The 25284-nt window shown below is 40.0% G+C and overlaps 2 protein-coding genes across 6 annotated transcripts in view; one reads left to right on the forward strand and one right to left on the reverse strand.

The window, feature by feature from the left end:
- clic5a (chloride intracellular channel 5a) overlaps positions 1–25284 on the reverse strand; it is a 26087-nt gene continuing 803 nt past the window's right edge. The window contains exons 2-7 of one of the 3 annotated variants that reach the window (XM_061691107.1): positions 11499–12015; positions 7020–7129; positions 1234–1359; positions 1038–1144; positions 766–935; positions 1–693 (exon numbers count right to left, since the gene is read on the reverse strand). In XM_061691107.1, coding sequence (XP_061547091.1) covers positions 529–693; positions 766–935; positions 1038–1144; positions 1234–1359; positions 7020–7129; positions 11499–11996 — 1176 coding nt within the window. In that variant the 5' untranslated portion in view covers positions 11997–12015 and the 3' untranslated portion in view covers positions 1–528. Of the gene's footprint in view, positions 694–765; positions 936–1037; positions 1145–1233; positions 1360–7019; positions 7130–9860; positions 9925–11498; positions 12016–25284 lie in introns of those variants that run through there. The other 2 variants (XM_061691101.1, XM_061691106.1) reach the window with 2 other exon arrangements.
- enpp4 (ectonucleotide pyrophosphatase/phosphodiesterase 4) overlaps positions 17017–25284 on the forward strand; it is a 15751-nt gene continuing 7483 nt past the window's right edge. The window contains exons 1-2 of one of the 3 annotated variants that reach the window (XM_061691072.1): positions 17017–17413; positions 23852–24095. In XM_061691072.1, the coding sequence (XP_061547056.1) occupies positions 17349–17413; positions 23852–24095 (309 nt within the window). In that variant the 5' untranslated portion in view covers positions 17017–17348. Of the gene's footprint in view, positions 17414–22465; positions 24096–25284 lie in introns of all 3 variants that reach the window. The other 2 variants (XM_061691087.1, XM_061691078.1) reach the window with 2 other exon arrangements.

The raw sequence follows: 25284 nt of genomic DNA on the forward strand, positions 1-25284 counted from the left end.
TATTTGTTTATTTGGGTGTGTGTTGATGTTGAACTGATTTATTAGTTGAAATACAAACTTATATAAGTGGATTTTACAGCCAAGTATTTCAACTATAAAAGTGTAGCTTGGGATTTACATGTGGAAGTCATTACATCTGAAGACCAAAAACAAAATGCTCTCAACAAAGTGTGCCTCATGAAAACGAAAGGGGAAAAAAAACAGATTACTTTGGCTCAAAGATGTTATCATTTAGTATTATTGGTTCTATATTATTGTGTTATAACACAACCTTCCCATTCACAAACCCACAAATTATGGGTTAATTCACACAAAATAATAAAAAATAATAATAATGTAGCTGTGCTGTTATTTAGTTAATCTTTGGAAAACAAGGATTCAGCAAATTGTCTTCCAAGAAATAATATGCTGTCAAACTTTTAGAGTCAGATTTCAGAAGCTGTTAAAAAGTTAATTAGAACAACCAATCGTGTCAGATGCACAATTACTGGTAATCATTTAAAAAATATATGACAAGGATGTTGCAGCTCATTTCCCTAGCGTTTTAGCAACGTCCTTATAGGCTAGCTCAATTTCCAGCTCAGCTGCACACGTGTTTGTGAATTCATCTCTGCTGTAGGCGTTGCCAAGGTAACGCCACACGCCTCTATACTGGGAGGGGATGTCGTAATTCCGGTATTTCTTCGCCACCACCTGTAAGTTTGTTGTAGAACCATGGTCAATATTGAATGCAGCAACCAAGGTAGTTGCATCACTACTAGTTACCTTGACTACATGAAGTTTGGGAAGGAGGTTGCAGTCAGCCAGCGTCAGCTCATCACCGTCCAGGTATTTGCGTTTGGATTCTCCATCGACAAGTTGACCCTCGTCAGGTAGCGGGTTCAACAGATACTCATCAAGTTTTACCAGAGCCTTGTTGAGACTCTGCTCAAATGCTGCAAAAAAAAAAAAAAAAAAAAAAAAGGCAACAAGGTCAAAACAACAAAAATAGAAGCAGTGGGATAGCTACGCTTACCAAACTCACTGGTTCAACTTACCCTGATTTTTACCAGGACTTGTGTTTTTAATGTAAGTGGAAAACTTGGCAAACACATCGTTTCCTGCTGTGTTGGAGTAACGGTTCTTCACTGCAAGCTTGGGATACCTGAAGAAGAGGCATTTTTTAACTCGGTGTTCTACTGCATTTTGTGTGTGTGTGTGTGTCTGCACGTGTTGTGTGTACACAAGACCTACTTAGGGGGAACCAGCATCTCCTCCAAGTACTCTTCTATTTTATTGACATCAGTTAGCACCTCCCCCTGGAATGTGAGAAAGGGTGGGTGTGTCCCCGGGGCCAGGTTGTGAAGGTCAGCTGGTTTCCTACTCAGAAAGGAGAAACTTCCTTTACACCGTGTTCCTAATTATGACACATATGCTGTTTTTGTTTTTGAAATTATATTAGGTTTCTATAATAATCTGGATCTTTTAAAAAAAAGATGGATGTTCCATGTTGTTATGCACAACAAAACACGAAGAGGTTGCAAAGAACGCTGAATGAAAAAGAAAAAATAAATTCTTGAAAAAATGCATGAGGATGTAAAATGAGTTCGTTTGGAGGTACCCTGCTGTCCACCTAAAGAGAGCTTCATTTGAAGGTTCTCAATAGGGTTGAGGTCAGAATAACAGTGGCCATACCATGAGTTTTTGTCGCTTGTACTTGTAGAAGCTATCCGTCCATCCATCCATCTATTTTCCAAGCCGCTTATCCTCACAAGGGTCGCGGGGGTGCTGGAGCCTATCCCAGCTATCTTCGGGCAGGAGGCGGAGTACACCCTGAACTGGTTGCCAGCCAATCGCAGGGCACATAGAAACAAACAACCATTCCCACTCACATTCACACCTAGGGGCAATTTAGAGACTTCAATTAACCTACCATGCATGTTTTTGGGATGTGGGAGGAAACCGTAGTGCCTGGAGAAAACCCACGCAGGCACGGGGAGTACCTGCGTGGGTTTTGAACCAAGGTCCTCAGAACTGTGAGGCAGATGCTCTACCAGTCGTCCACCGTGCTGCCCTTGGAGAAGCTAAAGCATTAATTATCTGTCTTGCGGCGTGGGATGGTATGTTGTGTTGCATGACATTTTACTGCCGAAGTGTCATGTCTGTATACGTGTCCCGCCCCCTCCTCTCTCTTTTTGCTAGCCTGCTCCTGATTGTGCCTTCCACACCTGCACCTCGTTATCTCCAATTACCTTGTGTACCTAACTTCGTGTCTCACTCAGTCTTGTCGCAAGTTCATTGTACCTTGTCGGCACATTCGGCGGTGTAAATTTAGTTTGAAAGATGGGGGACATCCAGAAACGATTCATCGATGGGGCTGTGGACCGGGGGGTGCAGATGATAAATTTAAAGATAAAGTAAAAGATATCACTTACTCAGTGAACGTCATCAGGCACTGTTGCTGACGTATGGTCGACTGGGGGGGGGGGGGTTCCTATAGTTATTTAGTGTACTATGAGGGTCACATGGACAACAATTATGTATAAAACAACAGCATAGAGCAGTGGTTCGCAAAGTGTGGTGTGGTGCGGGCTCCCTCTAGTGGTACCTAAAAGAATCCACATTTCAAACTGGTTTAAACTGCATGTTGTTTCATCTTTTTTATTATTTTGTTTTTTAAACACAGTTTAGTGCTTTTGTTAAGTACAATTCAGTTGAATTTAACTTTTAAGTTTAATACATGTGTATTTAATAATTTAGGAATGGTTTTTCAAACATTTATTTTGGTACAATTTTTATTTAACTTTATGTGCAATTATTTTGATTTGAATCAGTAAGTACAGTTTATTATTTTCTATATTTAAGCACAGTTTTAAAGTTCCAACTGTGCATAATATTAAATACACTTTGTAGGAATAAAACCTGCACCTCATTTTTGATAAACACTTCGGCCGATGACGTATGTATTTTAATGTTGGTCATTACGGTGGTACTTAGAATTTACTTACTTATTTGCTGAGCGGGTGATGGAGCGGGAGGGAGCTAATCTTAATTTGTGGTAAAAACGGGTCGTGACGTGTTTGAGCCAGCCAAGTGTCATTTACAGTACAAAAACCAATACAGATGACGTCATTGTTAAAACATGTCGGCTCGCTAGCAGAGGTTTACCCAGAAGCCATAGCAACGTTGTTAGGTGTTTAAAATGCTGCCTTATGAAAGTTAAACGACTAATTCCATGAATAGCTGTAATAATGGAACGTAGACCATACTCGCTTTAAACTGCTGTGCATAAATTAACCTTAGTGTTTGTGCTCCCATAATTAGTTTAAAAGTAATATATTAATCAAAGATGTAATAGATTAGACGTAGCTGGAATAACAATTAATGAGAATTTATTCTCTTACAACTATATTAAATGTTTAAATTGAAAAAGAAGCAATGGTTGCTGGATGGTAGAACTGCAGCAGTCAAAAAGAGCCCTCTAATTATAGAAATGTTATAGAAATTACAAATTTGTGTATGACATCAGAATCAGAATCAGAATCATCTTTATTTGCCAAGTATGTCCAAAACACACAAGGAATTTGTCTCCGGTAGTTGGAGCCGCTCTAGTACAACAGACAGTCAATTTACAGAACACTTTGGAGACATAAAGACATTGACAAAAAACAATTGTGCAAAAAGATGCAGAGTCCTCTAGCACTTAGAGCAGTTCGAATGACTAATATTGCGATAGTCCGGTGCAATGACCATTGTGCAAAGGGCGCTGAGACTTCAAGGAGTGTATGCGGTTTAAAGTGACGAGTAGTGCGATCATCTGGGACAATGTCGGTTGTGCAAATGTTACAGATACTCCTCAATCAGTGTGCAAATTTCTCTCTTACGACTGACACTTACAGTATTTACAATACCGCTCTCAATATACTAAACATAATTCAATTGCCAATGCAAATAAAGCACCTCATTGTAAGAGCCAAATGTAAGGAATGAAACTTCTTGGTGAACTGCCAAACGACTGAATGCTAAAATAAAATCAGACACCATGCTTGGTCATTGAGTAAAATCCAGATGCTTAATCAATCTCCTTCAAGTGGAGAAGCTGCACATATTTGCAATAATTTGACAACTACTTTTAAACATGGAAAACATGGATAACAGATTCCAATTTAAATAAATGCCCAATTAATATTACTACAAATGATAAGCCAGTAGCAATACAGTAATGTTCTAGTTTATATTTTAAATTGTATGACATGTTATCTGGCGGTACGGTGGACGACTGGCTAGAGCGTCAGCCTCACAGTTCTGAGGACCGGGGTTCAATCCCCGGCCCCGGGTGGAGTGTCTCCGGGCACTCCGGTTTCCTCCCACATCCCAAAAACATGCATAGTAGGTAAATTGAAAAACTCCAAATTGCCCGTAGGTGTGAATGTGAGTGTTAATGGTTGTTTGTTTGTATGTGCCCTGCGATTGGCTGGCAACCAGTTCAGGGTGTACCCCGTCTCCTGCCCAATGATAGCTGGGATAGGCTCCAGCACGCCCGTGACCCTAGTGAGGAGAAGAGGCTCAGAAAATTTATGGATGGATGGACATGTTATCTTATGAATTTAAAGCAAAGTTAAAAACGATCATCTTCGGCTTCTTTTGGGAGCGCATGTAAATCATCAATGGATAAAAGCTCACCTATGTTGCCACATCCCCTCCTTGAGCCATCACCTTATCATGGAGGAGGGGTTTGTGTGTCCCAATGATCCTAGGAGCTAAGTTGCCTGGGGCTTTATGCCCCTGGAAGTGTCAGCCATGGCAAACAGGTCCTAGGTGGGGGACCATTCAAAACATGGCTCCAAAGACCCCTATGGTGTTTGAAAATACAGGAAAATGTTTTCCCTTGCCCGGACGCAGGTCACCGCGGCACCCTTCTGGCAGAATCCCCTGTCAGAAGGAGTTTCAACTCCCACCTCCGGCAGAACTTCACACACGTCCCAGTGAAGGCGGGGGACATTGAGTACGAGTGGACCATATTCCACGCCTCCGTTGCTGAGGTGGCCGACTGAAGCTGTGGCCGAAAGGTGGTCGGTGCCTGTCGTGGCGGCAGTCCCCGAACCCGTTGGTGGACACCAGCGATGAGGGATGCCAAAAGAACCGAAAGAACAAGATCCCGGATACAAGCGGCTGAAATGAGTTTCCTCTGCAGAGTGTCCGGGCTCTCCCTTAGAGATAGGGTGAGAAGCTCGGTCATCCGGGAGGCCCTCAGAGTCGAGCAGCTGCTCCTCCACATTGAGAGGAGCCAGATGAGGTGGCTCGGGCCACTGATTAGGATGCCTCCTGGACGCCTCCCTGGTGAGGTGTTCCGGGCATGTCCCACCTGGGGGAGACCCCGGGGACGACCCAGGACATACTGGACTGGTTAGTTCTCCCGGCTGGCCTGGGAACGAATCCCGCCGGAAGAGCTGAATGAAGTGAGTGGGGAGAGAGAATTCTGGGCTTCCCTGCTAAAGCTACTGCTCCGTGATCCAACCTCGGATAAATGGAAGAAAATGGATGGATGGATGGATGGATAGGTTGCCACATTGGCTAGGACCGACCCTGGTCTTTAGCCTTTGAGTCTTGCATTTGGGTCCTATTCCTCGTACTGCTCTTGACAGGAAGGCACAGTTCTTCTTTGGTCAGTTTAAAAACTCACCCACCATCCATCCAGAACTCAATGCATCTGGGGCATCCAAAGAAGCGTGACATTCATCTGTGAATAAAACTGTCTGAAAATTATTCCATTTATTTCTGAGACCACCTTAAACATTACTCCATGTGAGTTTGGTTTGCAGTGAGTGAAATAAAGCTTTATGCATGACTGCTAGTCTTTAGAGGATCCTGCATTGAGATGTCTGTGGAACTTGAGACATCAGCAAAAGCAATCATCTGAAGGAGATGCTCAAGGACTTTACAGGATAATGCAGCGGGTGGGAGGTGTTTCCCATGAAAAAGAGAAGAACGTAAGATTGGCCAACATCCTTCTGTCCACCACCTCCACAATGGAGTCTAGTTTTCTTAACCACGTGATTAAATCTCTTCCTATCTCTTCCAATGCCTCCTCCCAAGCATAGCGTGGCATAAAACAATAAAGAGGCCAAAAACAGTGTCATAAAAGGTCCTGAGCAAGGCCGAAAGATCTCAATTTCCTCAGCAAGGATTAGGATTAGGCAAAGTTAGACATTGATCTACACCAGCCGCCTCCATCTTCTGCCGCAGTAGTTATGGTCAGATGATGTTGAAAGCATAGAGAAGTCCAAAAACATGACTCTCATAGTGCTCCCTTGGGACTCCAGGTGAGTCACAACTCAAAGTAGCAGAACAATCATGGTGTCATCCACTCCAACAGCAGGTTGGTAGACAAACTGAAGCGGATCCAGGCAGGACCTAACCTCTGAGCGGAGGTGACAGAGGATGATCCTCACTCGGATGGACTACCTTTTGGTTTCACACTGTGCTGTATGTATGAATGTTATAAGACCTTAACTGTTTACACTGGCCTGGGAGGAGACCGGTCAGCCCCAGTGATACCCAAGAGGGTGACCAAATCTAGACATCCTTGCTCATACTTCTGCTCCTGTGATCCAAACCGAGATAAAGAGAAGTAAACAATTGCATGGATAGATTGACTGCAGTTGGTAAAAGATTCTTCCTTTTTCATCGAGTCATTTTTCCAACCATCTTAATTGTATTCATAAAAAAATGTTGTCTGCAAGTTTGTTTTATTGAATATGTTCATTAACCATACTTGCAGCAACATAAACAAAACAACATGTCTAAAGTTGCCCAATTTCCAACATTTGCTGAAGTAAAATTTAACATCCCTACTCGGTTGAGTTTATTTCAATGTGCATAAGCATAACAACAGAGTATAATGCTGTCTTCAACCATGCATTTGTAGTTTTGGAGGCCTGCATGCATGTCAAGAATGTCAGTAGTTAATATTTAAAACACAGATTGTGACTTTAACAATGGAGAGTAGAGCTACTGTACAGTATATGCAGCGATCCTACCTTTTGAGGTCAACTGTGGTGACATTGAAGACGACACCTTTCAGCCAAAGGACCATGAAAAGACGTTGTGAGAATGGACAATTTCCAATGCTCTCCCCATCACTGCCAGCCTGTACATATACAAGTACACACGATCGGGATTTTATAGTAATAGGTTAAAAATAAAATTCAGGTTGTCTTTTTTCCTCTGATGTAGCACAGACTGCTCATGAGGAATATTTAAAAAAGAATCAGGGCCCTTTTTTCTATGAGAGAAATTGGGTAGTGTGTGTCAATGTGCGAGTGTCTGCAACAGTACAGGTAATACGAGCCTAAGACCAGCATGAATAATCCACATTGCTTCCATTAGCTCCCTGACTGCTTATCGGGAGTTATCACTTTTTCCTGTGGTTTTCTATTAATGATAATTGGTTTTCTTTCCTTAACCTGACCACATCTGTCGCTTCTTCTATTTTCCCTCAAAATAACAACTGTTGTATGGAATGCATTGACTTTTGTCTGAAATAGAATAATAAGTACCGTAATTTCTCATGTATAATGCGCATTTATTTCCCCCAAAAATTGTCAAAAGTCAATAGTGTGCATTATACATAGGTATAGGGGAAAATGAAAAAGCTTTCACATTTTATAAATGTATGCCGCCACCTAGAGGTTATGAAAAAGCTGTACACTTTCATTCCAGTGTCACCACCACCTAGAGGTTTTGAGAAATGTGTACTTTCATTCTAATATGCCGCCGCCTTGAGGTTATGAACAAGGTGTAGCCTACACATTCATTCCAATATGACAGGCGTATATATGAGTGCATATACTGTATGCACAGTTGTGCTCATAAGTTTACATACCCTGGCAGAATTTGTGAAATATATATATATACTCACTCACATTCACACCTATGGGCAATTTAGAGTGTTCAATTAACGTGCATGTTTTTGGGATGTGGGAGGAAACCGGCGTGCCCGGAGAATATATATATATAGATATATATCTATATATCTATATATATATATAGATATATAGATATATATAATATGACTGAACAACAACCATCATTCATTTCTTCATGGTTATGCTTTGTTTTATGATAATGCTTTTCTGGAATGCTTGAAAGTTTAATTTCAATCCCATTAAAATAAAATTTAATGTGTTTCGTCTAGCCCTTCATGTTTTCTTTAAAGAATTGTACCCGTATTACAAATTCTGCCTTGGTAATCAAATATATGAGCACAATTGTGTGCTTTCTCATTTACTAAATAAAAGTAAGACTGTGAATTTCAAAATAATAGCAAGTAAATTTAAATAATTACATGTTCAAATAAAGTGCTTAACTTCAGAATAATTATTTGAAAAAATACTTTATGTTTTGATCATATGGGTAGAAGCAAAATCCATCCATCCATCCATCCATCCATCCATTTTCTGAGCCACTTATCCTCACAAGGGTCGCGGGAGTGCTGGAGCCTATCCCAGCTATCTTCGGGCAGGAGGTGGGGTACACCCTGAACTGGTTGCCAACCAATCGCAGGGCACACATAAACAAACAACCATTCACACTCAGATTCACACCTACGGGCAATTTAGAGTCTTCAATTAACCTACCACGCATGTTTTTGGGATGTGGGAGGAAACCGTAGAGCCTGGAGAAAACCCACGGAGGCACGGGGAGTACATGCAAACTCCACACAGGTGGGGAACCCTGGTTCTCAGAACTTTGAGGCAGACGTTCTAACCAGTCGTCCACCGTGCCGACAGAAGCAAAATCATGCATTGTAAAAATGCATTATACAGAGTTAGAAGGGTGAATTTTGAGGTCAACTTTGGGGGTGCGCATTATACATGGGTGCGCATTTATACACGAGAAATTACGGTAACTCATTTGTCAGTAGTGATGAAACTTGCACATAAGGTAAGGGGAAAAAATCTAACCACAACATCATCATCCTGCTGCATGACATGCACAAAGACAAAATTAGTTACTTTTATACTGTAGATATGCAGGAAATATATTATCATATGGTTAATAAAACAAGACACTTTTTAATGCTAATCCAGATAAATTCCTGTTGCAGCAGAATCAATTATTCAAATGAATCAAGAAATACTCATAGGACTTTCCAAGTCATAACACCTGGTAAAACACACCAATTACAACATTAGGTACAATCGAATGAGATCCAATCCAAGAGCTGTTTCATAATGACTATTAACAATAATAATTATGCTCATTCATATTACAATAATATGTTTGTAGTTTGTTGTGGTATTTAACTGCAATGCATGATACTGAGAGCTGTTTTGTAATATGTAATATTTTGCCCCCTTGCATAGCTTCACATATTATCTACTGTATGTTGCACCTATATAAAGATGCAATTTTTTTATGCCATTTTAAAATTTTATTCCCTCCATTTGTGCAGGTGTACCTAATCCTAATTTTTGCCAAAGGAAATGATCCCTTGAAAGAAACAGGTTACAATGTGATGGGGATCTCCATCCATCCATCCATCCTTTTTTTTCATTTCTGGTAAAGAGCCAAGCGACATTATTAGTTTGTTGGAAGCCGGAAAACAAATGCTTGCAAAATCTTCATAAACCAAACCCAAGGCCATTTAAAACTGTAGCACTCTACAAAGAAAGGACTCAGCAGAGGGATCGAGAGTGATTATCCATGCATGTGGGTATCAGGTTCACACAGGAGGAAATCAACACAACAAAAACATGTCCTGTACAGAGCCCCCCACCCTGCAACTTACACACTTCCTACATTATCACCCTGCAACTTACACACTTCCTACATTGTATTTGTATTTGCTGTGTTGCACACACTTATTAACACCCCACCTTGACGAATAGCTCGATGTCTGGGTCCTTATCTTCTTCTGCTGCAATATCTGTCATAGTCACACCCACCCACCCAAAAACGCTGCTTGTGCGTCTCCGCTCCACAAGTGTGTATTTGTGTTTGCAAATTCTACTCCAGGTCCATTAGGTGTATCCTGTTTGGTGCTATAGCAGCTCTGTCACAGTCAGCTGAGGATGACCGCCAGGGATGTGTGTATGTGTGTGTGTGTGTGTGTGTGTGTGACAGAACCAAAGAGAAGGGTGGTGTGTGTATGTGTGTGTGTATGTGTGTACGTGTGTGAGAGAGAGAGAAAGCGAGAGGTGTTCAGTTTGTGGTCATGAGTCAAAAATAACCTCCTGGGTTGGGGCAGGGTAGGCCTCAACCACCAAAAGATAAGCAGTTGATACTGAAATATAGTTAAATAAATTCTCATTAGAGCCCATGGTTCAGCCAGTCACCATTTTGCCACACACTGCTTTGACTTGCACATTGTCTTTTGCAATATGTGTAGATCTTTCAACAGTAAAAATAAGTCACCTTTACTATTGTGCAATATAATCTCCCATTATTACTTTCATTTATGACACTGGAGTGTTCAAAGTGTCAGATTTATAAGCCCTGTATACTTTATTGTGGAAAGGGCTGATACTTCAATGGCAGAAGTTGGTGAGTGATCACATGGCTTTTATGGCTGCTCGACAGGAACCTGCCAAGCACTGAGTCAGAACATTCTCGCCAGTTCAAGTTATATTTGGACTCATAACGACAGCGACTCCTGATGATGAATGGTAATATTTAAATTAGCATTTATCAACCTTTTTTTCTACAAAATCAATAAAAAAAACAAATGCTGAATTGGTATTTTACTAATATTTTAATGTATTATTCATCATAAATTAATTAACTTATTATTTAATAAAAATAATTTTAAAATGTTAAATCAATATGTAAAAATTTTTTTTTAAACTAATAATTTCATTTCATTATTTCCAGGTATTAACCAATTATTTAAAAAAATGTCAAATGTATAAAACAGTTTATTTTGCTAACATTTCTGTTATTTGAGTACTTAGAACAAATGAATCAACCAATCGTTTTATGAGAAATTAATAAAAAATAAAAATAAAAAGAAGAAATTCAAATTGTAACTAACCAATTTTAGGGAAAAATGTGTAAACAAAAACTACAAAACAGTAAGGCAACATTTATTTGTATTAATGTAACGTGAACGACTTGTATTGTTCACCTATTTATAAAGCCTAATTGCAAAGTTGTACAATTATTTACTAGTGGCATTATTAGATGCACAAATAATTTGGACAGTAAGTATATAATGCATAACATCTCAGCTGCTTCTGAACTGTGGAAACATTGAAATCCCCTCCATCCATTTTCTATAGCCTTTCTTTTAGGATTATAGGGAAGCTTCAGTCTATCTTAGCTGACTGTGGGCGAAAGGCAGACTACACCCTGGACCGCTTACCAGACAATCACATATATAGACGAACAAGAATTCACACACACTGTACGTCTCTGAGTGGTATTCAATCACACGCTGCGTGGTCAGCCATGTGTACCGCTACACATCCAGTGACCTATACAAGTAACAAAACAAATCAAGTGTCCATCTTACCTACCTTAACAAACAGGGTGACTTTAGTTTTGTCCTTTTCAGGCTCTGGGTTCAAGTCGGGTCCCTCTTGCTCAGATGCGGATGAAGCTGATGATGAGGATGATGAGGATTTGGATGTACGTACCAAGTTCCCGCAGTCCACCAACCTTGGAGACACCCTCCCCAAATGTGACTGTTTGCTACTCTCGGCAACCGTTGTTTTTTCCTCACTACAGCAAGTGTTCTCATCACTCTCTTCGTCGTCAGCATGTGAAGATGAAGATGAAGATGAAGATGAAGAAGACTTTTTGCGGTATTCCTTGCTAGGAGGAGGGGGTGGTGGAAACAAAGGTGGATTTGGTTTTTTTCCAAAGGCCCATCCAGTGTTCTGGTACTCTGGTGTTTGACTTGAGGGCTCATCGTAAGGCATCTCATATATACCTGATGTCTGGTTCTGGGAGGTGATATCTGGGTTCTCATACACATTTTCCTCAGACGGATCCATGCTAGATGGAGTGGGCATAAAACAGGTTGCTCCGAGTCTGTCCAGGTGCACAAAAAAGTGTGAGCATGATGCCAACAGTATGCCAGCGTTATCACAAAGCATCACAGGACTTTGGACTGGGAGGAGACGGGTAGCGCCAAGTAAAGAAAACAGTCCTCCTTAAAGGAGAATGCAGCTTTCACAACCTTTTCCGAATTGTATGGACCTAGATCAGCGGCGTTGACAGTTGCTGGATAATAAGAACATTAAGAACATTTCTGATCATTCTCCCTTAAGAATGCTGTTTGTATCTGAGTGCATGAGTGTGGAAATTGTATTTTAAAAGGACTAACTGATGATTTAACTTTGGGAGACAATGATAAGGTCACTCTTCATCTTAACTAATCAGGAACCAAATATTGAATACTTGTCTACAAAAGCTACAATTGATTTTTACATCAAAGGTGCCTTCCGATTTAACATACTTGTTACAAGTCCAATAACCAATGTCAACTAACTATTCAATCAGAGCCCCGTTCTCCATTCTGATGGCTGGTTTCCTTGTTAAATCACCGCATGCGATATCTGGCATGCTATTAAAATACTGTATATTGCAGATTGTTCTTGATAGAGGGGAACAATTACAAGTTTAATTCAGAGTAGAGCTGGGGGATATATCGAATATGCTCGATTTATCGCGGGTTGTTTCACGTGAGATGTATGAACTAACTATATCGTGATCATCGAGTACAAATCCTCATGTAATGTTTTTTTTTCCTCTCTGCTGGTGTGCTTCTCACAGTAAGCAGCACACTCCCCCACCCTCCCATAAAACTCCTGTGCACGCGTGTTTTAGTATCAGGAGAGGAAGGAAAACACCATAGAGCAGGGGGGGTCAAACTCAAATTCACAGTGGGCCAAAATAAAAAAGTGGGCCAAACTCAATATCTATTGAAAATTGATTGCCATCGTGAATGTTTTCCCTTCTCCCAGATATGTCATGTCAAACCTTATCATATGAAAACAAACCTAACGGTATCTGGAATAAGTTAACGTTAATGTTGTAAACACAAAGCAAAGCAAAAGCATAGCACATTTATTGATAGAGCGCATTTCATAAACAAAGTATTTCAATGTGCTTTACATGATTAAAAGCATTTGAAAATAAAAACAGCTTCTAAACATTTAAAATAAAGAGAATAATAGAAATACAGTAAAAACAGCTCACAGTGCAAGAAAGATCATTTAAAAGTGGAAATGCTCGAAAAAGCATGAGAAAAAAGAAGAGTTTTTAACCTGGACTTAAAAACATTCACACTTGGGGCTGACGTCACTTCTGTTCGCAACTTATTCCTTTTGTGTGCAGCACAATAGCTAAATGCTGCTTCACCATGTTTGCTTTGGACTCTGTGCTCCACTATTTGACCTGAGTGTGTCGATCTCAGAGCCCTACTGGGTTTATATACCATTAGCATTTCTTTCATATATTCAGGACCGAAACCATTTAGTGGTGGTTTGAATTTATTTATCAATTATTGCGTGCTCTATTTTTAGACTTTCGTTTTCGAATTTGACATTAATTGCATAGAGAGTGCGATAAAGAGAGCAGGCGATTTTCGAGATGTTCTAGATGTTCATTGATGGACGACATGGTTTCAGAGAAACACAGCACTAACAATATCTTCTGGCAGTGGTTTGGATTTTACTAGGAAGACAAAGAACAAACTGCAGTCATCTGCAACATATGCTGCAAAACAATTGGCACCAAATGGTAGCAGTACCACGAATTTGTTTCACCAACTAAAATGACATCCACTACAAAACAGAGAATGCCTCGAACTCCACAACCACATCTTCTTCTGCATCCCATAAAACATCAACAGAAAACTAAATAAAATTAAAAATAAATTCAATTTATTTCCCAATTTTTTTCTTTTTGTTTTTTTTGGGGGGAAATCAATTGCGAAAAGGTTTATTGGTGATTTATTCCCGCTTATTCAATATCTTTTTTAAACAACCAGATCATTTAGAGGGCCTTAAGATCATTTTAGGGGGGCTACCCCCTCTTTCATGAGTGCTGTTTACAACTACCAATGCATGTAACACTGTTACTGTGATGATAACATTTTGAACATTAATAGTAAATGTTAAATTCAAATAGCCAGCTCGTGCAATGCACCAGTAGATGTGACATGTGACTTATTATGATTTATTAATTTGATATTTAGTGATTTGTAGAACTATACAATCTTTCACAATCGCTCGAGTGTGGAGACCCTACCCTTCTGACAGCTGTTTCCATGCTTTCTCATAGATTATCTTTGTGAAACCTACACAGTATGAGAAATTTTAGCTAAGCAACTAACAACAACCAGCTATTGTAGTTGTTTTGCGGCAATTTACAGTACAGTGTTATGCATGCACAGGACTTCATAGTCTAAAAGTCAGCAAACTGTGATGCCAAAATGACGTTATAACGGGGCAAATACAAATCAAATTCATTGTTAAAGTCTAACTCCCATGAAATCTGGATTTAGGTGTGAAACGGTTGGTACATCTGCAAGCAGAAAATGAATGACGCATCTGACCCAGTCGAACCCCTGGTCCACATCCAATATGTTCGTCGCCATACGACTCGACTCAGTGCTCAAAGAGGATTTTACGAATATTCGTCTATGGTTGAAAAAAAGGTAAACATGCCTGGATGTGTTGTTTTTAGCTTCAAAGTTAACATTTCAATAATGTATTAATGTATGGTCCCTTCTTGTTTGTCAAGAACCTTCTTCTTATCCGAACTTGCGAGCTATAGTCTTGCGAATAACAGCAAGATGTTTATTGTGAAAGGTACTACTGGAATTTATTACTGCAGTCAAGCCAGCCTCCACTCGTAAAGTAGGAGTCAAGCCAGTCGCCCCTAATTTTGATCATACTAGGCATTACGGTAATAAGTCGCCAACAAGCGGCGAAAGCCACCTTCAAAATAAAAGTGTCCCAATAAAACGACCGCAAAGTTAATTTGAATATTGAGATGCATTAAAAAATTTAGTTTATTTGATATCTTATGAAAAATAAATGGTAAATGTACTGCACTTATATAGCACTTTATCTACACCATCACAGTGCCCAAAGCGCTTTATATAGCCACACATTCATGAACCAATGGGCGACTGCTGCCATGCAAGGCGCTGGCAGGCCCACTGGGAGCAAATTGCGGTTCGGTGTCTTGCCCAAGGACACTTCGACATGCGGACAGTCGTAGCAGGGATTCAAACCTGTTCTACCTAACTGAGCCAAAGCCACCCTAAAATAACCCCATTGGTATCGCAAGACAAGTCCAGATCTGTGTGACAGACCACCAAGGACTCCACAAAAAGAGGTTTGCTGTAGATCTGATATTGTATTTCAAAATAAAAGTCTCTGAAAACTGCATATTTTGCTGTCATTACCCCTGACTGAAAAAAATCTGTTAAATCTTTTTCATGAGATATCGCAACACCGGTCCAGTTCTGGGGGACACTACACCACCCCAGGTCTCCAACAAAAAAGGTCCCATCCAAATCTGATGTGGCATTTCAAAATAAAAGTGTCCTGAAATTGGTATATTTCATTGTCATTACCACGGATTTCAAAAATTTATAAAAAAAAAATCTATGAGATATCGCAACACCAGTCCAGTACTGGGGGACACTACAACACCCCAGGTTCCCAACAAAAGAGGTCCCACTCAAATCTGATGTGGCATTTCAAAATAAAAGTCCCCTGAAATTGGTATATTTCACTGTCACTACTACTGATTTAAAACATTCATTTAAAAAAAATCTGTCAATACTAATTCTTTTAATAAATAATTAGAAATAATCCTGTTCGTATCGCAATATCTTTACCCTTCATACATGTAGGAGACAATCACAGGATGCTACTACATTACTGCCATCTGCATTTGATGTAGTATATCTGCAATCTTTAAAAAACCCCAGATTGTTTTATCATTAAATTTGATTTTTTTTGGGTATCAACATTAACACTTTAAGAACTAAATAATTTCTCATGGCAGTCTGACACTGGAAGAAAGACATGCATGGATCCATCCATTTCAACAGCACTTATCCTGTTGAGTCGCGAGCTGTTGGAGCCTGCCGCTACTGAGTTCGGGCAAAAGACAGAAAAAACCCTGAGCTGGTCGGCAGTCAGTCGCAGGGCACATACACTGTTGAGACCATCACTGAGTGGGAACCAAACCCACGCTGGCTGCATTGAAGTCAGGCGAATGAACCACGACACCATCGGTAACTGGAAGGAAAACAGTATATTTTAAATAGTTAAAAGAAAGACGGTTTTCTATTTTTTTTTAAATCTTTGTCAAACCTCTTTTGACGGAGACCTGGTGTGGTGTAGTGTCCCCCAAAACTGGACTGGTGTTGCGATATCTCGTAATTTTTTAAAATTAATGTTTTAAATCTGTGGTAGGGACAGTGAAATATACCAATTTCAGGTGACTTTTATTTTGAAATGCCACATCAGATTTGGATGGGACCTCTTTTGTTGGAAACCTGGGCAGGTATAATGTCTCCCAGAATTGGACTGGTGTTGCGATATCTAATAGATTTTTTTTTTTAAATTAATATTTTAAGTCAGTGGTAGCGCCAGTGAAATATACCAATTTCATGGACTTTTATTTTGAAATGCCACATCAGATTTGGGTAGGACCTCTTTTGTTGGAGACCTGTGGTGGTGTCGTGTCCCCCAGAACTGGACCGGTCTTGCGATATCTCATAGAATATTTTTCTGAATGTTTTAAATCACTGGTAGTGACAGTGGACTATGCCAATTTCAGGGACTTTTATTTTGAATTGCCACATCAGATTTGGGTGGGACCACTTTTGTTGGAGACATGGGATGGTGTAGTGTCCCCCAGTTTTTAACAGATTTTTTTTCAGTCAGGGGGAATGACAGCAAAATACGCAGTTGTCAGAGACTTTTATTTTGAAGGTGCCTTTCGCCGCGAGTTGCCGACCCATTATCGTAATGCCTAATATGAACAAAATTAGGGGCGGCTGTTCTTGACTGGTACTTTACGAGTGGAGGCTGGCTTGACCGCAGTGAAACTTCGCTGGTAAACGTAACAGGAAACAACCGTATCACGGCTCGATGCCACAAAAATAACGTCAAGACAAAACATTGAGCGCGTCGATGTGGAGGACATTTTGGCAAGTGTAGAAGGTAACGTGAACTGTTAACTTTACGTCAGCAAATGGACTTACTCGTTGATAACCGACGGTATTGTAGTTTGAATGACTTTCCTCCACTGGCGGTCTTGGAGCCGAAGAATATTCTGTGCACCTTTCAGGTGTCTTAACCACCTTTCTCTCCCGTCATTAAATATGAACAAGTATGAGTTTCATTTGTCATGAAGTAAATCGGCGTTTGTTTAAATGGACTCCCTGGTACAAGCGAAGGTTAGTATGAGATTTAGCCAACTGAATCATTTCAAGCAAGTTGAATAAGAGCCTCCGAGTCAAATCACGCCTTTGAAATTCACAATTGTTATGGAATGGACTCAAATTTAATAACCCGTTTACATTGGAAGATTCTGGGCCACAGTGCTGCATTTCTCCCTGTAAGCTTTTTCGTAAAACAACATGGGGTCTCCTCGGTTTCTGCCGTAGCTACGTACGACATTTCAAGGAAACGTGGGGCACGCAGTGAACTACAACAGCTTGCCAAGCGGCGAGAAGTTTTCACGCGGAACAACAAGGGACGCTCTGTTACCGCCGTATTTACTGTTTTCCCTTTGTATTATTTAAGACACTTAAGTGTTTCTTCATACAAATATTTACTGCAACTGTGACTTTCCTACTGCTAGACTGTGGTGCATCTTGACTGGCATACAAATTGGGGTTACAGTGAGCCCCCACATATTCGCGGTCACAATTTCTCTTATTCACGCGATTCTTTTGAACCTATTCTCATTTATTTGCTGGGAAAAAAAACGGAGCTATTCTATGTTATTGTGCTTAAGCCAAAGCCATGTCTAATTTTAAAATATTTCTTAGGCACCATCCCGTCACTTGATTTTGAGTAACTGCCGATATCGAGTCCTGATTTGAGACCTTGGCAAAGCATCAAGAATAAGAAAGCAAGCATATCCAAAGTGTCTCAACTGTCAAAAGACAACTAAAGCCATTTGTTTCTCCAAGAATACGTTAATGTGCCCTCACTACTCTAAAGACACTATTCTGATTAATATTGCGTTTCTTGAATAAGAATTAACCTGATTAATTCAATAATTTTCACCCATCTCAGGGGGCTGCCATGTTGGGCAATATCACCCTGTGCTGTTGTCCGAAATTAATGTCACAACTGCTCTCGCGTTTGCGTTGCGACTGTCATGTGACCAGAGGTGAGTAGAGTAGCCAAATATTGTACTCAAATAAGAGTATTGTTACTTTAGAAAAATATGACCCGGGTAGAAATAAAAAGTAGTCCTCAAAATAATTACTTGAGTAAGAGTCACAAAGTACTCAGTGAAAAAACTACTCAAGTGCTGAGTAACTTCTGATTTATTTCTTTTTAAATCAGAGCATGAATGTCAAACAAAATGAAAATAGCTAAAAAAATATATACCATGGTAAAGCTGACCATAAAGTAAAGATAATGTTGTGATACACACAGCCAAAACAAAAAGCAGCTGTAATTGATGGTGGTGATTTCTAAAGTGGGCTGAAATATGCAAATTTGAGCAATTACAAGACTACACTGCATGATAAAGCTGTTATTCTTCGTAGTCTGAAATGTAAAAACAAGTCACGAGAGTCATTTTTCCCCAAAATGAGTCATTGTGATTGGCCTGCAAAGCCCAATAGAAGACTTTGTGTGCGCACATGTGACTTTCTTGTAGGCTTTACACGATCAGGATTTTTGGGGCCGATCAGCGAGTTTAAAAAAAACGATAACCGATCACAAGATGGAAGAATGTGTCTATTTAAATGACCTGTTCATTTACTGTATGTACTTGTGGACTTAATTTCTCCAAAAATATATTTACAATAAATAATGTATTCTAGTTTTGCCAGTGAGGCATAGTGACAGACAGAACAAATGAATGGTCTTCTATTAGATGGCAGGAAGTAAATGCAGTAATGTTTGTTGGTGTGCTGTGCTGTGAGATTTTTCAATTGTAAAATATGTTCCTTGGCTCCATAAAGGTTGGAAATCACTGCTCTAGTCAGATCGTGTATTCTAATCAGTCAGGTCAAATCAACATTACATGACAGAAATAATGGGTGCTAACTTATTATAATTAAATTATTTTTTTAAATTAAATTACTTCACCCACACCGAAACTTTAGAGCATGATTCGACAGAACGGCGGCATGTTTACGTCCAACCGTTCGTGGTACCACTCGCTTGCTAGGCTACATAACATTTTATTGCTTGCGAGCCGTATCGTATTAAAAGTACGTGAACATACCTGAAGCAAGCCTTAAACGACCGTCCTCTCCTGTCCTGAGCACCGGTGACGACGACACACATTTCCTCCCATTTTGTCCTTATAATACAAAGTCGACGCGCTCCACTCTTGTTGTCATCGCCACGGTAACGAGTGTATCCGGTCGCATTTGAGTTAACAAGATAAAGCCCAATGATCGTAAAAAACGGGATGCGCAGGTATTGGAATACAAGGTTTTATTGTAGCTGTCTGACAGTGCAATCGTGAAAGAGCAAATTTGTCTTGTAGTTTGATCCGGGCATTAAGTGTTGTCTGTCTCAGACGTGTTGTCTGTTCCACACCGCCGACATGTTATTTATTTATTTATTTTTAAATAACTTTATTGGCGGTCAGATATTTACAGGACTATGTCAAAAGACACACGACAAGGCTAAAAATAAACTGGCTTTTGGATTCAAATATACTGTGCACGCGGCGACGCGGAGTAAATGTCTTTTGCGGAGCCGATCAATGACGTCATCGATTGGATCGGCGAATTATGACAAAGTCGTTCAGCATAAAATGCTAAATATCGGCTGATACCGATCAGCCTGATAAAATCGGTGTAGTCTACTTTCTTGTGTTGTTTGATTGGTGAACTTGAGTCAAACATCACTGTGGTTACGTTGGATTGGTGCAACAGTGCCGTTGTGGAAGTCGAAAACGAAAGTCTAAAAATAGAGCACGCAATAATTGATAAATAAGAGTTAACACCGATTTGCTCAGCTTGATCGATATCGGCCGATAATATGCATTTTATGCTGATCGGCTGATCGTCTTTAATGTCATAATTTCCCAATCCGATCAATGACGTCATTTCCCAATCCGCATAAGACATTTACTCCGCGTCGCCATCGTGTACAGTATATACTTTAATCCGAAAGCTACTTTATTTTTAGCCTTCTCGCGTGTCTTTTGTTGTAGTACTGTAAATATCTGACCGGCAATAAAGTTATTTAAAAAGAAAACAAAAAAACATGTTGGCGGTGTGGGACAGACAACATGTCTGAGACAGACAACACGTAATGCCCAGATCAGACTACAAGACAAATTTAGTCTTTCACGATTGTACTATGTCAGACTATCCTGTATTCCGATACCACCGCATCCCGTCTTTTACGATAACTGGGCTTTATCTTGTCAACTCAAAAGCAACCGGTTACATTCGTTACCATAGCGACGACAACAACAATGGGTCGCGTTGTGTGTATTATAAGAACAAAATGGGGAAAAACGTGTGCTGGTGGTCACCGGTGCTCGGGAGAAGACTTTCATTCAAGGCTTGCTTGAGGTATGTTCACGTACTTTTAATACAATACGGCTCGCAAGCAGGCAACAAAACGTTATGTAGCCTAGCAAACTAGTGCCAGCACGGTTGTATGTAAACATGCCGGCGTTCGGTCGAATCATGCTCTAACCTTTAGGTGTGTGTGAAGTAATTTAATTACAATAAAGTAATTTAATTACAGTAAGTTAGGACCCATTATTTTTGTTATCTTGTAATGTTGGTTTGACCTGACTGATTAGAATACATGACCTGAATAGAGAATACTTTAAAATACTCAGTATACAGTACACAAGTATATACAGTTAATGAACAAGTCATTTAAATAGACACATTGCTCCATCTTGTGATCGGATCAGTGATCGGTTATCGTTTTTTTAAACGTGCTGATTGGTGATCGGCCACAAAAATCCTGGTCGTGTAAAGCCTAATAAATAACAGTAGCGAGTGGCAAGTATATTATTGTAGTGGATTAAAAGTATTGTTTCCTATTACATAAATACTCAAGTAAAAGTAAAAGGTATGATGCATTAAAACTACTCTGACAAGTACATTTTCTCCAAACTGTGACTTGAGTAAATGTAACAGCGTAAATGTAGCGCCCTACCCACCTCTGCACGTGACTAAACCAGGAAAACAGATTAGCGGACTCCCCGCGTATTTTGCTATAACTACCATAACTACGGGTTGATGACATGAATTAATTTGTGTAGGAATGGAGCTAACCAATAGCACACCCATCAAAATTACGATATACAGTGTGTACGGAAAGTATTCATACCCCCTTAAATTTTTACTCTTTGTTATATTGCAGCTATTTGCTGAAATCATTTAAGTTAATTTTTTCCCTCAATGTACACACAGGACCCCATATTGACAGAAAAAAATTGAATTGTTGAAATTTTTGCAGATTTATTAAAGAAAATCTCAAATATCACACAGCCATAAGTATTCAGAACCTTTGCTGTGACACTCACATATTTAACTCGGGTGCTGTCCATTTCTTCTGATCATCCTTGAGCTGGTTCTTCACCTTCATTCTAGTCCCGCTGTGTTTGATTATACTGATTGGATTTGATTAGGAAAGCCACACACCTGTCTATATAAGACCTTACAGCTCACAGTGCATGTCAGAGCAAATGAGAATCATGAGGTCAAAGGAACTGCCTGAAGCGCTCAGAGACAGAATTGTGGCAAGGCACAAGATCTGGCCAAGGTTAAGAAAAAAAATTCTGCTGCACTTAAGGTTCCTAAGAGCACAGTGGCCTCCATAATCATTAAATATAAGCCGTTTGGGACGACCAGAACCCTTCCTCGAGCTGGCCGTTCGGACAAACTGAGCAATCGGGGGATAAGAGCCTTGGTGAGAGAGGTAAAGAGGAACCCAAAGATCACTGTGGCTGAGCTCCAGAAATGCAGTTGGGAGATGGGAGAAAGTTGTAGAAAGTCAACCATCATTGCAGCCCTCCACCAGTCAGGGCTTTATGGCAGAGTGGCCCGACGGAAGCCTCTCCTCAGTGCAAGACGCATGAAAGCACGGAAGGAGTTTGCTAAAAAACACCTGAAAGACTCCAAGGTGGTGAGAAATAAGATTAAGGCCAAAAGGTTCTATCTTAGGCTGATGAGACTAAGATAGAACCTTTTGGCCTTAATTCTAAGCGGTATGTGTTGAGAAAAACGGGCACTGCTCATCACCTGTCCAATAGTCTCAACAGTGAAACATGGTGGTGGCAGCATCATGCTGTGGGGGTGTTTTTCAGCTGCAAGGACAGGATGACTGGTTGCAATCGAAGGAAAGATGAATGCAGCAAACTACAGGGATATCCTGGACGGAAACCTCCTCCAGAGTGCTCAGGACCTCAGACTGGGCCGCAGGTTCTCCTTCCAACAAGACAATGACCTGAAACACACAGCTAAAATAACAAAGGAGTGGCTTCAGAACAACTTCATGACTGTTCTTGAATGGCCCAGCCAGAGTCCTGACTGAAACCCAATTGAGCATCTCTGGGGAGACCTGAAAATGGCTGTCCACCAACGTTCACCATTCAACCTGACAGAACTGGAGAGGATCTGCAAGGAGGAATAGCAGAGGATCCCCAAATCCAGGTGCGAAAAACTTGTTGCATCATTCCCCAAAAGACTCATGGCTGTATTAGCTCAAAAGGGGGCTTCTACTAAATAGCAAGGGGTCTGAATACTAATGGCTGTGTTATATTTCAGTTTTTCTTTTTTAATAAATCTGCAAAAATTTTTAACTATTCAATTTTTTTCTGTCAATATGGGGTGCTGTATGTACATTTAATGAGGAAAAAAATTAACTTAAATGATTTTAACAAATGGCTCCAATATAACAAAGAGTGACACATTTAAGGGGGTCTTAATACTTTCCGTACCCACTGTACATGAACAATACACGATTATATGGTACAGTAGATGTTTTTCTATCACGCAACTTTCGTTTTGCTTAGAAGCAACATCATTGGCCAGCAGCTTTGTATAGGGTGTTGCTTGATGAGCACACCTGCTTTGATGGACTTGTTTAATATAGTTCCTCTTCTTTTGTCAATCACCTCACCCAGTAATGTTGTGTAACTTGTGGTCTCTTATTCTGAGTTAATGTATGAACAATTAGGTGCTGTACAACCGGTCTTAAAAAGTTGCAGCTTGAATAATCGACATGCTTTTTTGTGGAGTCGCAGCCCTTGTGTGGATGTGGTTTTCTGCCTCTTTTTTTTGTTCACGCCACACCACCACACCAACCCGAAACGTTACACTGTATAATATAAAACTAAGCTGTTGATGTTCCATTTGGAAGTATCTTTCTACTTAAGGATTATTTTGTCCCTTTTTTGTCGAAAATAAAACTGATCTTTTTCACCTGATACCGATCAGATAGAAATTCCATGATCAGCTAAAAAAGAAATAAAAAACTATTTTGCTGCCATCTTTTGACATCTCTAAACTTTACAAACCTTTATATTTGGGCAGATTTTTGCAATCCGCAGCAGGGCTTAGTCCCTATCCCCTGCGAGTAGTGGAGGTTCACTGTACATTGCAACCATAGGAATGGAATTCCGTTGTAAATTGAAAATTCCTGTGCAATAAATTCTTTGTCTTCAGCATGTTCCCGAGTATACTTGTTCAGTTCAGCCTCCTGTGTGGTATTTGGGCTTTGGTTACTGGAAGCGCTGCATGCCAGCAGCGTCCTCCGCCACTGCTGCTTGTATCGTTTGACGGCTTCCGAGCAGACTATCTGCAGAGGTTCCCTATGCCTAACCTGACACTGCTGTACAGTCAAGGGGTCCTGGTGGAGGAGCTCACCAATGTCTTCATCACAAAGACCTTTCCCAATCACTACAGCCTGGTGAGTCAGTCTTAATATGAATTAAGATGATGAATATTGATATAAAAAATGAAAACAAGTGTAAGGATGGATTGAAAGTAATTACAAATGCAGACTAAAACAAATAGAAATACAACAAACATTGGATTGGAATAAAGAAATGTTACGAGTATACAAACCGCAAAAAGTATTTTAATTAAGTATGTCTTGAGTTTGCTTTTAAAAATGGAAACAACATGAGCAGCCCTCAGGTTCTCATGAAGACTGTTTTCCCAGACAGGAAGCTGCTGCCTCACAGCAGGTTTTGGTTCTCACTCTCGAAATTATTAAAAGGCTACAACCAGAAGACCTCACAAGGCTCAAATGGTTAAAAAAAAAAAAAAAAAAGTCTGATAATTACGGTGGCACCTTAAACCCCAATAAAAGGATCTGGAAATAGCTCTGAAGTATGCAGGTAGTCAATGTAGGGACCTTAATGGTTGACATATTATGGAAAATTAACTTTCTGTTTATATACAAATCCTTAGATCTCTGAAGTGACTGCGCACCCATCAAGTGTGAATTAAAAAACAAGTTAATCTTTAGTTAGCTCCCTATTTCAGAAAATGTGTCTGAAGCAAGCCATTCTTCATTCCTGCCCCACTGTTTTATAACATTTATTAATTAACATAATTACCACCCTCATAGAGTTTCTGAGCCAAAATCATGCACGAAGAAGTCACTTTAGAGGCATCCTTGGATCCCTTGAAAGGCACTATATAAATATAAGATTATAATTGCTGCTGAATTTGCTGCTGCAGTAAGATGAAGCTGTGTATCATCATCTTAACTGTGAAAATGGATACTGTGCCTCCTGATAACATATCATGACCAAATATTGAGCCCTTAAGAACACCACATTTCATTCCGTAGTTCGTTTACATAAAGTTATCTGTCCGGAGCGGCTAATAAAACTATGAGGTCTGTTTCAAAGGATAAAATGATTTACTGTGTCAAAGCACTAACGCTGAGCGTTTATGGTGTCACATCTCAGATGCCGCCTCCGTTGTGTGATTTGTTCGGTAGATGTTTAAGAAAATTTAACTCATTCAAAACTCTTTTCTTTAAAGTGTTACTCAAATATGGTGCCTTCGAAACTGGTCCGTAGTTATTCACAGAGGTCTAACACCTGCTGCTTTGAGAGCAGTGGGAAAGGCAAGTGATATTATGT

The sequence above is a fragment of the Phycodurus eques genome, chromosome 1 (assembly GCF_024500275.1).
Source record: "Phycodurus eques isolate BA_2022a chromosome 1, UOR_Pequ_1.1, whole genome shotgun sequence".
NCBI lineage: Eukaryota > Metazoa > Chordata > Actinopteri > Syngnathiformes > Syngnathidae > Phycodurus > Phycodurus eques.